Source organism: Eublepharis macularius, chromosome 5 (genome assembly GCF_028583425.1).
Source record: "Eublepharis macularius isolate TG4126 chromosome 5, MPM_Emac_v1.0, whole genome shotgun sequence".
Taxonomy (NCBI): domain Eukaryota; kingdom Metazoa; phylum Chordata; class Lepidosauria; order Squamata; family Eublepharidae; genus Eublepharis; species Eublepharis macularius.
In genome coordinates, this window is record NC_072794.1 from 95,808,438 (window position 1) to 95,824,038 (window position 15,601).

The window sequence follows — 15,601 nt, forward strand, 5'->3', positions numbered from 1 at the left end:
TTAAAAGATGCATTGTGATGGAGCCAAGAATACAGTTTCCATGCTGTTAAACCACTTGTTTGTAAAATCTCAGGGAGCTTATTCTGTCAGGGTCTTTCTATCTGCTGATCTGGAGAGAAACTCTCTGCCCTTCATTTGTGCTTCATGGATGCAAGGATGCCTTCCTTGGTAAAACAAGTTAAACCCTGATACTTGAAGGAGCACTAGCTTTCTTTCCCTCTCTCCACCCCGGTCTTCTTGAGAAGACCTGGGGCAAATACTACTGGAGTTAAGGATGATGATAGTGAAGAGTGAAACCTCCTCTGTAGTGGTGTCCTTCCTAGAGAACTCTCTCCCCCTCTTTCCAAAGGCCCATCCTGCCAATTTATTCAATTCATCCAGGAAGGGAACTATTCCACAGCTGTTCAGTTAACTGTGCTGTTACTGCAGTTATGTTACTGCACTAGCTTGCTTGTTTGCTATTTGCTTTTTTGGTATTAATGTTGTTATTGTTAGTAACTTATTGTTGGTCTCCAGAAGAGCTTTGACCAACTGAATTTTGACAATAAATATAGAGTGGTTAGGTGAGCAAGGCTCCTGACTGCATCTCTAGAACAGAGGTTTTGTTCTTTACTTGATTGTCTTCATTCTTCCTTATGCTTTGACCTACTGGACTGAAAAGCAAATCATGAGCAAGCTGAGATGCTGATTACCCTGCTCCTTAACACAGCCCAAGCCTACCTGTGTATCTCCAGTGGTACTAAAACAGGCAGTTTGGGTCCAGTTTTTAACCAACCTCTTTCTGTTACTCCCTTTGAATACTAGCTATGTGTAGGCTGGGTTGCAACAAGACTTTGTGGACAGGAGTTGTTTTTTTCTTTTTCCAACATCTGTTTGAATTATATGCTTGGTGGGGTTTCATGCAACTAAGGTTCCTGCCCCACTCACCTGTCTGGTGGGGAGCAGGGGACTGTAAGGAGGCTCCCTGGAGGCACTGGAGGATGCAGCAAAATGGTGCATGTGCTCCAGGAGTCTTCCACTGATGTTACTTATGGTTTTAAATGGAAGCGATAGGGCCCAGCAGGGCCAAATTGGTCCAAACTAGCAATTTTACTATGTTTTGGGCTGATTTGGCCCTACTAAACACTGCTATTTTAAACTTGAAGTGACAGAAATGGCAGTGACATCAGTTGAATGCACATGTGCACAAAGAGGGAGGACTGGTACCTCCTCTCACCCAGATGCTACCTCCTGCCCTCTAGTTTGATGGTAAGGGGGGTGGCAACCCTACATGGACATATCTGGGTTCTGTAATGAATGCAGCAGAACAGCCAGAGTTGTTATTCCTTCAGAGAGTGAGTAAATACATCTTTAAAACACTGTTACTGGAGCAACAGTTACTGCTGCCATGACAACACTTGGAAAGCATTCTGTGACTTATGGGAGGGCAGTTAAGACATCACTAGGCTGTTTGGGATGAGTCTGCGCCTATCGGCATGTTTAGGGAGAGAATGCTCTAGGGTTGCCAACCTGTAGGTGGAGCCTGGTGGCCTCCCGGAATTATTACTGATCTTCAGACTACAGAGATCAATTCCCCTGAAGAAAATGGCAGGTTCAAAGATTGGCTTCACATTCCTGCTGAGCTGCCTCCCAAGGCTCTGTCCCCCTCCCCCACCCAATTTCTCTACCCACAGTTGGTGACCCTGTTCTCCAATCATTGTTATATCAGAAATGGCCGTTGCCCCCCAGCAGTTGTTTATGAATCAGAATTGTGTTTTACTCATGCTCTTACAGAAAAGAGATGACTAAGGGGGACATGATAGAGGTTTATAAAATTATGCATGGTGTAGAGAGGACAGACAGAGAAAACTTTTTCTTCCTCATCCAAAATACCAGAACTCAAGAGCAGCCAATGAACCTCCATCTTGTCAGGGTTCCGTTTCAATTTGTTCACTATCAGTCATTTAAGCACAGCAGTCAGGCAGCGGGGTCAAGACCTCTGTAGCATCTCCAGGCGATTTCAGTAGAGAGATATAGAGCTGGGTGTCATCAGTAAATTGATGGTATCTGATTTACAACCAGAGCAACCCGTTATCTAAATTCAGATTCATTTCCCTCTCTGCATGTTCTGGTGTTAGAACGAGGCTTAAATGAGTATCAGAATCTTTTAGCTGTAGCAAGTAGGCTGCCCCATGTATTGTGAGGGGACTAGTGTCTAGTTTCAGTTTTTTTGGCATGTTGAAAAAAGACCTCTCTCCATTCAGTGTTATTTCTCTCTCTCTTTTCCTCTCTCTGCCGTCTTTCAGACAATTGCTTGTTGCCATGAATGGCCTCAGGTGGCTGAATAGACCAGCTGCACTGCATAAGTCTGGTTTATTGAACTGCCTGACTAGTGTTCCTTATCATGATGATGAATAGTAACCCAGTGAGCAAATTCAGAGTGGCGTGTGGCTCACAGCAGATGTACAGCCTGCCACCTGTCTTATCTTAAACTAGCTGTGGCAGCTGAGTAAGCCTCTCAGTCTACAGCAAGTATGATTCCTTGTATCTTCTAAACTAGCTCTTTTCCTGTTCTTAATTGCTTTGTTTTGTTTTATTTACTTCATTTATACCCCACCTTTTCCCCCAATGGGTACTCAAAACAACTTACATTGTTATCCTCACAACAACCCTGTGAGGTAGGTTAGTCTGTGTGTGTCACTAGCCATAATCTGGGACATACTCAGATATGCTATTAATTATTATGCACTTTAAACCATCACGTTTTATTATTATATTGTTATTAAATGAAGAACAGTAAAATAGTTCTCAGTTATCCTTGGTAGCATCTGAAGCCTGTCACATTCTTCTTTGGCTGCTAATGGGCTAAGGGAGGCTGGAAAGGAATAGGCCTTCCCTTGGTCTGAAGGTTCCCAGTTACAAATCTTGCATTTTGCCTTCTTGTTCCAGGAACCAATGGATGTGGTTGAATTATTTGGTTTGAAAGGAATCCAGCATACCCCCATCAGCATTAAAAATGCCAGAGTCTCCCAGGTGAGGATCTCCTTTCTCTTCACCCCTTGGGAATCATGGCAGTGACTCATTTATGGAAGCCATCTTGCTTGGCTGCCTGGGGCATTTAACTGTGGCTCACCCTAAAGAACTATGCTTAGCATCTGGGAAGCAACTTGCTCTTCTTATTTTGAACATAAGCAATGAACACTTTTTTGTTGTTTTTAGCATCTCTCGCTAGCCTTAGCTCATATTGAGCTTTAGCTTTTCTAACGCTCTCCCTGCAAGTACTGGTTATTTGTTAATATTCATCCTTGGTTATAAGGCCCTCCTTCCATTTCCTAAATGAGTCTTTTTTTCCCTCTCAACTCTTTAGAAAGCTGTTTATGGAGCCATCTTGGCTTTTTTAGGCTCCTCCCATTTTTCCTTCTCATAGGAATTGTTTGTGATTGCACCTTCAATATTTCACCTTTAAGAAATTCCCACCCCTCTTGAACTCCCTTCTCCTTAAGTATTTCTGACCATGGGATTCTATCCATCATAATTTGAAGTTTGTTAAAATTTGCTTTCCTGAAGCCCAGTACAGCTTTTTCCTTCCCCAAGACTGTAAATTCCAAAATTACATGATCACCCCTACCCAGGGTGCCCACTACTTATACTGGAGGGCCTCTGCTTACTTAGGATTGCTTACAAAGTATTGCTTTAACACTCCATCTCCTAGCTGCTCTTCTGGGAATAAAACAGGTTTCAAGACCATTCCCTGTTCAATATAACATTTTTACTCTCTTTTTTTACAGCACTACAAGGCCAGTTTGACTGCAACATTCAACTTGCATCCAGTATGTGGAATGCCCTCCCTCCCCTTCTTCTTTTCTTGTTTTTTGATTGAGCCTATTCATGCCAAGTTGGAAAATTGTGCTTTGGAATCACTGGGAAATACGTTCTGGTGACCGAGAGAATGATGCACGTTATAACATATTGTTGAAGCATTCTTTTAAAAGCGTGCATCACTAGCAATGACATTCTATATCTTAAAATGCTTTTGGAAATTCATGGTTTTGTGGTGCTTGAACAGCTAGTATCCTCATACCCTGGTCAAGACCATCTAGTTTTCAGCTGAAACATAATCATAGGTAGGCTCTTCTGGATCTTAATCATAGTCCATGTTTAGATTGGTGCCAATGTGGTGATGACAAGAATAAAATTGTTGACTTTTAATAGTACATCTGGGAGAATATTATCATCATTTGGGTGGGAATATTACCCTTCCTGGCTCTCACTTCCTTTACTACTTTCATTCTCTCACTTCCTGTGTCCTTCCCTCTTTAGGATGCCAAATTTGCTGTGGTGTTAGAAGAAGACTTGGACATCTCCATTGATTTCTTCAGGTAGCAACTGATTTTAGAGCCAGAACCCAACTATGCCCTGATTCCATTTTTTACCCCTTAACAAGAAGCTCAGGAAGGGTCTTGGTTTTTTTTTACAGTATGACCAAACTAATTCTAGTTGTTGTGCTACAATTGACTGTGAGAACAGGAAACCAGTGAAACAGGTGCGAGATGGGATTGAGGTGTGTAGTCTTCAGATTGGGAGGATGGAAGATAGGACGTCCTCCAACTAGCCCCTCAAAAGGAGATCAAGAAGGCAGATAACTCAGGCAGACAATGAATGTGGGGTAGTCCCTGTGACCAACCAGAGCATTTACTTCAGTCATGGTTGTTGGGGGTTCAGTCATCCTTGTTATCCATTTCATCAGATGCTTGACTTCATTTTGGATCCACTCATGAAATGGGTTTGCCTATCGCTTGACTGATCTGCTCATCTTGATTTTGTTCCATGTGCTGTGCTTCTGTAGAACACAAGGCAGTGGCATAAGGATGCCATCAAACTTAGCTGTGGGCTAATAACTGGAAAACCAGCTTAACCAAGGTTGAGTTAAACAATGAGGTTTCTTCCAATTGCGGTTTTGTTTTGTATCAACAGTTTCTTAAGCCAGTCTATCTATTTGCTGGAGGAAGATGACAGCTTGTACTGCATCTCTGCCTGGAATGATCAGGTGATTTAATGTTTTGTTACCATTGCCTTCTCTTTGGGACTCTTCTTCCTATTTGGTGTTCTGCAGAATCCTCTCTGCATGCACAGTCATGAAGGGCTCTCTACTGACAAGGGCCTTTAAATACTTCTTTTGGGTCACTTAGGGTTATGAGCACACAGCTGAGGATCCTTCCCTCTTATATCGTGTGGAGACCATGCCGGGCCTGGGTTGGGTTTTGAGGAAGGCCCTCTACAAAGATGAATTGGAGCCCAAATGGCCAACACCAGAAAAGGTCAGTGTCGTCTCTGTAGGGCTTTCCTTATGGAACAAGGCTTGACCCCCCCCCCCCCCGCTTAAAATTCTAGATGTTGAATAAAAGAGCAAAATGATATTCAGTGACTGAAGTCGACACAGTATCACTTCTTGCAGCATTAGTACTGTCAGAAATCTCTGATAGTTCCGTCTTATTTTAAAAGGTCTTCATGCTATTTTCAAAACTTCCCTGTTGAAACAAAATTGAAAAATAAAAATCTTAAAAGATCTCTAAAGTTCAGTGGAAGGAGCAGGGAAGAGCAGTGTTTGAAATTTGTGATCTCAATGAATGAAAGGTCCTGCATGAGTCTGCAAACACCCTGAATTCATATTTTAAAATGATCAAAGTTTCATGCTTTCCTCACAATCCATGTTGTTATAACTTGTGTATCTATGTGGTCCATGCAGCTTAGAAGCATACCTCTTTGTGATGGTCATCTCTAGTTGGCATGCCCTTGTGCCTCTAATTTACAAATAGTTGAGGCATATCAGCTGGTTGGGCTTGGCAAAATGATAAAGGAACCTGCAGCAGCTTTACTAATGAACATATACAATCTACTTCCTTGATGTGTTTGAGGCTACCATGTTTTCCGTTGCAGCTTTGTATACTCTTACCTGTTCAAGCCTCTCAGCTTTGGCATGTGTTCCATGTATCCAGTGTTTCTTAAACAAGGGCACCTGAGAGCAGTATGCATGTTTTGAAGGAAAAAGTGCATGCTTTTTGCACGAATGCAAACCCCTGCAGCTCACTATAGTTCAGCTAATTTAAATCTTTCTTAAAAATATGGGAGTGTTGAACAACTACTTGAACTAATCTTGTGACTTCAGTCCAGGTTGTTTTCTGCACGGTGCTTTTTCATTGTTTCTGGACCCACACTGCATCGATTTCTCTCAAGACTTCTGCATACACAGTCAAAATACCCTAATTCAGTCCCAAACTGATTCCTCAGACTCTTTTGCATTTCATGTGGAGAAGGGCTGCAGCTGCTTTTCTGCAACTTTTCTCCCTGCATGCATACCCTGATGGTTTTTTCCCAGCAAAGTCAAACTGGGTATTTTTGGAGTGCAGAATGTTTTCTTCAGTGTGAGGCCTGGTCCTGGTCCTGGCTTTGGCCCGCCCCTTCATTCCCCTGCAACCTGATTGTTCACTGTCCGTCTTCTGTGCAGCCCCACATGGGACTGCGCCTGCGCAGGCCTGCTAACCGGATTTTTTCTTTCTAGCAAAACGTCCACTAGGGGGTGCACATCTGATCCAATGCGCATGCGCGGCCGTTTCCCGCCCGAGCGACATTGGGCGACGTCGCCCCCTTCCCCTCAGTTTCTTCTTTGCCGCCGACCGGTAAAGAACTAGCTGTCCGCTTTCTGAGGAAACTTTTTTCTGAGGAGATCGAGTCGAACATGTCGGAGAAGTCGCTGTTTAAGTGTTGTTCTACCTGCTCAACGAAGATGACCAGGACAGACGGTCACTCCGTTTGCCTCGAGTGCTTGGGTGAAGGACACATTGTGGAAAAATGTGAGCATTGCCAACGGTTCACCCCAAAGGCCAGGGCTGAGAGGGCAAACAGATTGAATGCCCTACTGTGGAGACGTGCTATGTGGGCGTCGGGAGCCCCTGATACCCCGGGGGGGCCACCACCGACTAGTGGGACGGCCAAAACCCCTTCAGTGATGGGATCTGTCCGGAGCACCGCTTCTACCTCCTGCTTTCGCTCGCCGGATCGGCCCCTACAAGCCCCGACCCCAACCCCGGATCCGAAGGAGGCTGCGAGTTCCGCGTCGGGTCGCAAGCACTCGGCTCCGAGGTCGGATCCGACTCGGAAGCGGCACCGTTCCAGATCCCCGTCGAGGTCGGAACCGACTACCACACCGGCTCCGAAGGTGCCGAGAACTACATTGGAACTGAACATCCTTGCTGGGTCGGTTCCCAAGCCATCGGATCCGACATCGGTTCCGTCGTCATCGGCTCCGAAACTTGCTGAATCGGCGCGCACTAGCCTCGCTCCGAAGACGAGTGCACAATCGGATCCGAAGGCATCGGATCCGTTGCCTGTCGTGACATCGCCGGCTCCGATAGACCGGAACCGAAGCGCCGATCAGACTTCAGCCGCCAAGTGCGAGAAGAAGTAAAAAAAAGAAATCGAAGCACAGGCAATCGGCATCGGTCCAAACGGATGAGGTGCTCTGGGAGAAGCCCTCGACCCCGTCACCGCACCTGTCACCTCCATTACACCACTCCACTGATGACGATGGTGACCTGCCCGACGCTCCACCTCGGGTTGCCCAAATGTGGCATGCTGGTGACTATGCGGACAGGGAGGACCGGCCTTATCACCTTCCTCGGAGTGGATATGACAGAGAGGGTTCTCTGTATGCCAGCTCTCCATCGTTTGGCAGGGAGTATTGGGGTGACACTTGGAGTGAGTTCTCCCAATATGGTTCTCCCAGGCGCATTTCGCCTTACCAACATCCAGAACCTTATCAGGGCCCGAGTCCCAGTCCTCCGTCTGACCCGTCACTGGATGACATCATCATTGGGACCGATCATGTGTCACCATCTGAGGACTACCGACTCTATACTGAACAGATGGTCCGGATGGCCCGTTCTTTGGATATTGAGATCTCTGCTGTAGATCCTAAGCCGAAAGATAAAATTCTGCAATATGTCCAGTCTGGGAACCCTCCAACTATTGCTTTCCCATTCACTGAAGGCTTGGTGGAAATCATTCACAACACCTGTGAGAAGCCGGCTTCTGTGTACCCGACATCCCGCAAGCTGGAGGCTCTGTACAAGACACGGGATGACGTATGTGCATTCCTCTTTGCGCATCCACCCCCTTCTTCCCTCATTACTGAGGAAATGCAGACCCGGTAACGCCAAGGGTCTTATGCTGTGCCCATCGATAAGGAGAGCAGAAAATTGGATTCCTTGGGCAAGAAATTATACTCGTCTGCGGCCCTGACGCTGAAAATCTCCAACTACTCAGCCATCATGGGAGCGTATCAAATTTTCCTCTGGAACCGCATGGCGGCCTTTATGGAAAAACTCCCTGCAGACCAGAGGGTGTTGGCGAAGGTGGTTCTTGATGAGGCCCTGCGACTGTCTCGACAACAAATAAATGCTGGTCGTGATACCGTTGACACCTCTGCGAGAGCGTTAGCTTCGTCCATCGTACTCCGCAGACACTCGTGGCTCCGCACGACTGCACTGCCCGTCGAGACACGAAACAAAGTGGAAAATCTGCCCTTTGAAGGTCAATCTCTGTTTTCATCTAAGACAGATGAATACCTGTCGCAGAAGCGCAAAGATCGGCTGACAGCCCGTTCCTACGGCATTCTCCCGACCGGGCCATCCACCGAGAATCGTTTTCAATATCGCTCTTCACAGGGCTATCGTGGACGGCAGCAGCGATACCAGCCGTATCCACGTTATGGGTCCTACAGGCACTTCCAGCCGCCTACAGGTTCCTTTCAGCGCCGGAGGCCTAGCTACCGCCCTCGTCGCAGTCCACAAGCCCGCGATGTCAAAGAGTCAGCAACGCAACCAAAGCAGTTCTGACTAGAATTCAAACAGTCTGTCGTGTTTGGAAACATATTGGTTCAGTTTGCCTCTGCATGGGCAGAAATTACATCTGATAGTTGGGTCCTTAATATCGTTAAAGTTGGCTATAAAATTCAGTTTGATGTTTACCCAGTGTTGTCTCTTCCTGACCTCTCAGTACAATCCTCTTCTGATAACTTACAGGCTGAGGTTGTGGCACTACTAGAGAAGGGGGCTGTGAAGGAGGTACTCCCTCAGGACCCCCTCTTAGGTTTTTACTCCAGGATGTTCCTGGTAGACAAGAAAGATGGGGGGGTACGACCCATCTTAGACCTACGGGAACTGAATAAATTCGTTCTCGTTAAATGGTTCAGGATGCTTACCTTGAACACAGTCCTCCAGTTAATGCCCGAGGACATGTGGTTCGCTGTCCTGGACCTCAAGGATGTATATTTCCATATTGCCATCCATCCTGATCATAGGAAGTACCTTAGGTTTCTATGTAACAATAAAGCCTACCATTACCAGGTGCTTCCCTTTGGTCTCTCAACAGCCCCACGAGTTTTTTCTAAATGTATGGCTGTTGTAGTGGCTTATTTGAGGGAACAGGGTTGTACCATCTATCCCTACCTTGACGATTGGCTTCTAGCAGCACCCTCTGCTAATGCACTCCTGGCCCAGATTCATACTGTGATGCTCACCTGCTCCAGATTAGGACTTTTGGTTAACTTACAAAAGTCTAACCTTACCCCGTCCAGGAGAATACTGTTTATCGGTATGGAATTGGATGGTGATGTAAACAGAGGTTTTCTGCCCAGGGAGCGTGCTTTAAAGATTGGCAGGATGGTGAACCTTTTTTCTAAATGCAGGTTCCAATCCGTAACAGCTATCCAGAGGCTACTGGGCCTCATGGCCTCTTCCACAGCTGTCACACCTATGGCCAGGTTGCACATGCGACCTCTCCAGCTGTAGTTCCTCTCGGTCCATGATTTTGAACATGAGTCCCAGAATAAGCAGTATTCCATCCCCAGGGGGATTATCTGGTCCTTACGATGGTGGCTTGATGAGACTAACCTCCTTGGGGGTGTTGCGTTTGGGTCCATCCAAACCGAGATCACAATCTCCACTGATGCCTCCACGATAGGATGGGGAGCCCAGTGTGGTGCCCTTAGGGCACATCGGGTCTGGTCTACCCAGGAGAGGGAAGATCACATTAACCTGCTAGAATTGAGAGCAGTCCGTTATGCCCTTATCGCCTTCGCAGACACGCTGCAGCAGAAGCCCATTCAGGTGCTCACGGACAATTGCACCATGATGTTCTACCTGAACAAGCAAGGGGGCACTACCTCCAAGGCCCTTTGCGAAGAGGCCATTCGGATTTGGGAGTGGGCCGTGGACAAGGGCATATCCATTCATGCGGTCCATATTCCTGGCACCACCAATGTCATCGCAGACAAACTGAGTCGGATGCGATTCGACAGCTACGAATGGACCGTAGCAGACAACTACCTGAACTCCATCTTTTTGGACTGGGGATTTCCAGGCGTAGACCTCTTTGCGTCAGAGGCCAACAAGAAGGCCCCACGATTCTGCTCCAGGGGAGGGCTGGGTCGCCATTCCCTAGGGGACGCATTCCAGATACGCTGGACAGGGCACCTGTTTTATGCCTTCCCTCCGTTCCCACTGCTGTCTCGGGTCGTCAGCAAGATCCAGAGGGATGGGCCTCACTTAATTCTAGTAGCGCCCTTCTGGCCCAGACAAGCATGGTTCCAACATGTCATGCAGCTTTCACAGGGGTTATATTATCGGTTCACACTGAACCCGGACCTTCTGTCCGACAAAGGGGTTTGGTATCACGACCTACCCAAACTCAACCTCACTGCTTGGCACATTCAGGGGCGGAAGGGATGTCTGACAGGGTAGCTGAAATTTTGCTGAATGCCCGTAGAGACACCACTCGCAGGTCATACTCAGCTAAATGGAAGCGTTTTGAGGCCTGGGCTGCTGGCAACGAAGTGAATGTTTGGGAGTGCCAGTTGTCTTCTGTGTTTGAGTTCCTCCTGTCCCTAAAGGACGGGGGACTCTCTAATTCTTCTATTAAAGTTTATTTGGCTGCCATTTCAGCCTTCCACCCTAAGATAGATGGGAAGACGGTGTTCTCCCACAGTTTGTCGAAGTCTTTTTTGAAAGGGTTGTATAATATGTTTCCACAAGTCAAGGAAATTGTTCCCCAATGGTCACTGCATGTAGTGTTGGCGGGGCTTATGAAATCACCCTTCGAACCACTGGCTACCTGTGATTTAAAATGGTTATTCTGTAAAGTGGCCTTCTTGATCGCCATTACATCTGCCCGTAGGGTTAGCGAGCTGGCTGCGCTGAGGTGGGACCCTCCCTTTTTGAAGGTCCATCAGAATAAGGTGGTGCTGAGACCTGACCTTCGTTTTAGACCCAAAGTGTCCACTCAATTTCACACCTCTCAGGACATTGTCCTGCCTATCTTTTTTCCTGACCCTTCTGGTAGCTCTGAAAGGGCATTACATTCCTTGGATGTGAGGAGGGCTATTTTATTTTACCTCCAACGTACGTCACAGTTTAGGAGTGCCAAACAACTGTTTGTGTGCTATTATGGGCCCAGGAAGGGAAAGGCTGCTACATCCCAGTCAATTTCTCGCTGGGTTACTCAGACTGTTAGGGCCTGCTACTCGCATGCTAAGTTACCTTGCCCTTTGGAAGTAAAAGCTCATTCCACCAGAGCGCAAGCTGCCTCTGCGGCCTTCCTTAGGGGCGTGCCCTTGCAAGACATCTGCAGGGCTGCGACGTGGTCGTCCTCTGACACGTTCGCTAAACATTACGCACTAGATGTGTGGGAAAGGAAAGAGGCTGCTGTTGGTCAAGCAGTGCTTCAGTCTCTTTTTCAGTGAGAACACATGCCCGCCTCCTGGGTAAGTGGCTTGTGAGTCTCCCATGTGGGGCTGCACAGAAGACGGACAGTGAAAACAGAGTTGCGCTTACCGTAACTACTGTTCATTGACGTCTTCTGTGCAGACACACAACTCTCCCTCCTACCCCGCTGTGTTCTTCCAGATAATGTGAAGGCATTTGGCGGCAAAGGAGAAACTGAGGGGAAGGGGGCGAATTCGGCCAATGTCGCTCGGGCGGGAAACGGCCGCGCATGCGCATTGGATCGGACTTGCGCCCCCTAGTGGACGTTTTGCTAGAAAGAAAAAATCCGGTCAGCAGGCCTGCGCAGGCGCAGTCCCATGTGTGTCTGCACAGAAGACGTCAATGAACAGTAGTTACGGTAAGCGCAACTCTGTTTTTGAACTGGTTGAACCAATCCCGTTTTTTTCTGATTTTTTTTTTTAAAAAAGCAACAGTTGGAACTTCGGGGCCATTAAAAAAGACCAAAAAAACCTCTTGTAAACTGAGGAAACTGATCCATTGAGGAAACTGACCAGTCCTCAGCTAATTGACCAGTCCTCAACGCCTGCAGCAGAATCAGGGTATTTTTGTAGTGCAGAAATAAAAAACAAACACCACTTTGGTTCAACTCTCTCAAACTGTAGCATTAAAGAATTGACGTAGTATGGGGCCAGATTCAATGAATAAAGCAGATCCAATCCTCATGGGTTGAATACGCAGAAAACTTGATGTAAAGTTCACCATGAGGAAGAGGCCTGAGATAAAGGCAGGAATTTCAGCTTCCAGCTCCAAAGAAAACAACTGAAATCAAAGATGGTTCTGGATTCTGAGAGAACATCGGACCAAAACCTGTGCCTCTTTCATCTCCTAGGTGGTGATGCTATAACTAGTCCTAAATTAGCCCAGCTATTGCCCAGACTTGTGCTCTGTGTATCAGGGCATGCCACAGAATAGCCACTAGATGATAGATAGGAATAAGAGAACTAGAAGAAGAAATCTTGCTAGATAGTGTGGTGTGCTTTTTCCAGGCATCTTTCACCTGGCATCTCAGGATGGAGTTACAGGGAAAGGAATGACAGGAAGCAGGTTATTTTCAGACAGGGATTTATTGTGTTGTGTGCACATGTTAGCATCATGTTTGTGCTTCTTCCTTCAGCTCTGGGACTGGGATATGTGGATGCGAATGCCAGAGCAGCGGAAAGGCCGAGAATGCATCATCCCTGACGTATCGCGTTCATATCATTTTGGTATTGTGGGGCTCAACATGAATGGCTACTTCCATGTGAGTGACTCATAGACCCACACATAGTCAGCAGGCTCCAGTTGCTCTGCCTAGTAGATGGTTGCAGCCTTCTGCTTCTGGATCTGTTAACTATGGCAATCTATTAGCATCCCATTGACATCTCAGGGGAACTTATAATGTGTTTTTTGTGCCTCTGTAATCTGGTTACAAAAATGGTCACTCTTCAGCTTCTCCTTGCTGTCAAGTGAGCCTATCTTTCCCAAACAAAATCTCACCTGTACTCACTGACTTTCTCCCAGGCATCCCAGAACCCAACATGCCCACCCTCCTCTCCGCATGGACAAGTATCCATAGGCAGTAATAAGTGACCAGCACCTTCATAAAAATGTTCATGCTGGATCAGACCAGTAGTCCACCTGGTCCACCCTCCTGTTTCACACATTGGCCAGTCAGCTGCCTGGAAAGGCCAACAACCAGGGCATGGAGGCCAAAGCCTCCCCCTGTCCCCCAACCCCAACACTGATATGCAGAGTGGTTCTTTCTCTGAACGTGGAGATTCCATTGAGTCATCATGGCTGATAGCCTCTGAAGGATCTGTTTCCTTCAATTTGTCTAATCCCCCTTTAAAGCTAAACTAAACTCATGGCCATCAGTGCATCCTGTAGCCATGAATTCCACAGGTTAATTCTTCAAGCGATCCTTTGTCTTTCCTAAACCTACTGCTTCATTGGGAACCACAAATTCTAGTGTAATACTCATTCTTCCTCTGTAGAGCTTGTTTCTCTATGTGTGTAATTCAGTCTTTAATAACAAGTTTCTACCCACTTACCCAGAATAGACATTAGGTTAACTGGCTTGTAACTTCCTGGATCTCCTCAGGATCCCTTTCAAAAATTAGTGTGAGGAGGATGATTTTGACCAACATGGCCTATTTTTGTTAAGAAATCACCAGGGGTGTACCATCCAGGCCCAGTGACATGGCTTCGAAATTTGCTCATTAGCCCTCGAATGTCTTCACCTCTGCTTACCTTGGTTCTTCTGTCCCCTTTCCTGAAAACAGCAGCTCTAATTGGGGTAACTACCTATATTTCCCACAATGAAAACTGATGCAAAGAATGGATTCATTTTATTCATTTTCTCTGCCATCTCCCTGTCTTGGCAAACCCAAAGCCTTGTGCAGTTCATGTTAAAGTACTTCCTCTAGTGGCTGCCTCCAGCAGCTGCAGTTGCTCACCAGGGGTAGGGGGTGGAGGAACTTTTCTTGGAGCTATGATCACAGTTCTTGTGATGGTGCTGTTCTTTATGATTTATGGGCTTTATGTACTGGTACTATATTGTAATCAGTTTTAATGTTTGTATTTATGCTATTTCACTGTTATATGATGTATTGTATTTTAGACTATTTATTTTTAAGTATTGGTTATTTTATATCTTATGTTGTAAACAGCCTTGAGCACTAAACATGGTAGAGAGGCAGTATAGAAGTCAAATAAATTGTGTGCGCATGCCCAGATTCCCTTCTGTCTTATTAGGCCAAATATAGAAAGAGATGAGTGGTGGTTTCTAAATATTTTTTCATTTTCCTAGGAAGCTTATTTCAAAAAGCACAAGTTCAACACTGTCCCCAACGTACAGCTTAAAAATGTGGATAGGTGAGTGCGATGCATGTGTAACTAGCAAGCCATCCTAGAGTGTAAGTGTTAGACTTGTTCAGAACAGGACACTTAGTGTTCTTGATGTACCTGCGCAGCTTGGACTTGCTCACTTAGGGCCTCTGTTCACATTACAGACGACACAGGTTTGATCTGAGTTATGCCTCTTCCCCCATGTCAGGAGTAACACTCACAAGTGAGTTGTGGATTCTCCCCAATTCCTACCCATGCAGGGCCCAGTTAAGATCAGGACCACTGTACATGTGGAGAAGAGCATGCCACGTCCTCCCTCAATGCCATTTTCTCAGCCTGAAACAGTCATAGGAGTGCTTATTGGGTCTGTTGGGGAAAACCCACATGTATCCCAGGGAACACGTGGGCATCCCCACGTAGAATCCCCCCAGGACTCTTTCAGGTTGATAAAATTAATGCTAATCTGATCTCCACCACATTCTAGTTATGTCTTTCCCTTTATGCAAGTGCTCTTTCTGTCTTCCTAGCTCTCTTATTGATAGGCCCTTGTATGCATCTAGAGTACCATGTGGCCTACCCCATAATTTCCTACTGTACTCCCCATTTTTCCTTCTGTTGACCAGCCAGTTGTGCTAATGAACCTGCTAGATACAAGTTATGGGTAGGACATGAGTGGGTTGCACTTGCCCCTCTGGCTCCCACAGTCTGGCATGGGTATTGATAACTAGCATTCACTTCCTAGGCAAGTCTCAGTCCTGGCCTCCTCCAAGCATATGCAGGGAGCAGGAGAGAAGACATATGTGGGAAAGAGAATCCAATGGCCTGTTTTAGTTCTTCTACTTAAGATGTTCCTCCTACAGTAGAGCTGTACAGTAGGGCTGGTGATTGTAACCATACCTGATGGCTGCCTTCTCTAGAATTATGAAGCTAGACCTTGGCACACAGTCTGAGCTGCC

At 46.5% G+C, this 15,601-nt stretch overlaps 1 protein-coding gene across 3 annotated transcripts in view; it reads left to right on the plus strand.

Moving 5' to 3' along the window:
- The window catches only part of POMGNT1 (protein O-linked mannose N-acetylglucosaminyltransferase 1 (beta 1,2-)), a 48,613-nt gene that overhangs the window by 22,446 nt on the left and 10,566 nt on the right, over positions 1 to 15,601 (plus strand). For all 3 annotated transcript variants that reach the window (XR_008597031.1, XM_054979588.1, XM_054979589.1), the window contains 7 exons: positions 2,929 to 3,012; positions 3,768 to 3,809; positions 4,300 to 4,358; positions 4,954 to 5,026; positions 5,169 to 5,297; positions 12,934 to 13,059; positions 14,608 to 14,672. Coding sequence is in view for 2 of the 3 variants with exons in the window: in XM_054979588.1 (XP_054835563.1) it covers positions 2,929 to 3,012; positions 3,768 to 3,809; positions 4,300 to 4,358; positions 4,954 to 5,026; positions 5,169 to 5,297; positions 12,934 to 13,059; positions 14,608 to 14,672 (578 nt within the window). In the remaining variant the exon portion in view is untranslated. The remainder of the gene's footprint in view (positions 1 to 2,928; positions 3,013 to 3,767; positions 3,810 to 4,299; positions 4,359 to 4,953; positions 5,027 to 5,168; positions 5,298 to 12,933; positions 13,060 to 14,607; positions 14,673 to 15,601) is intronic.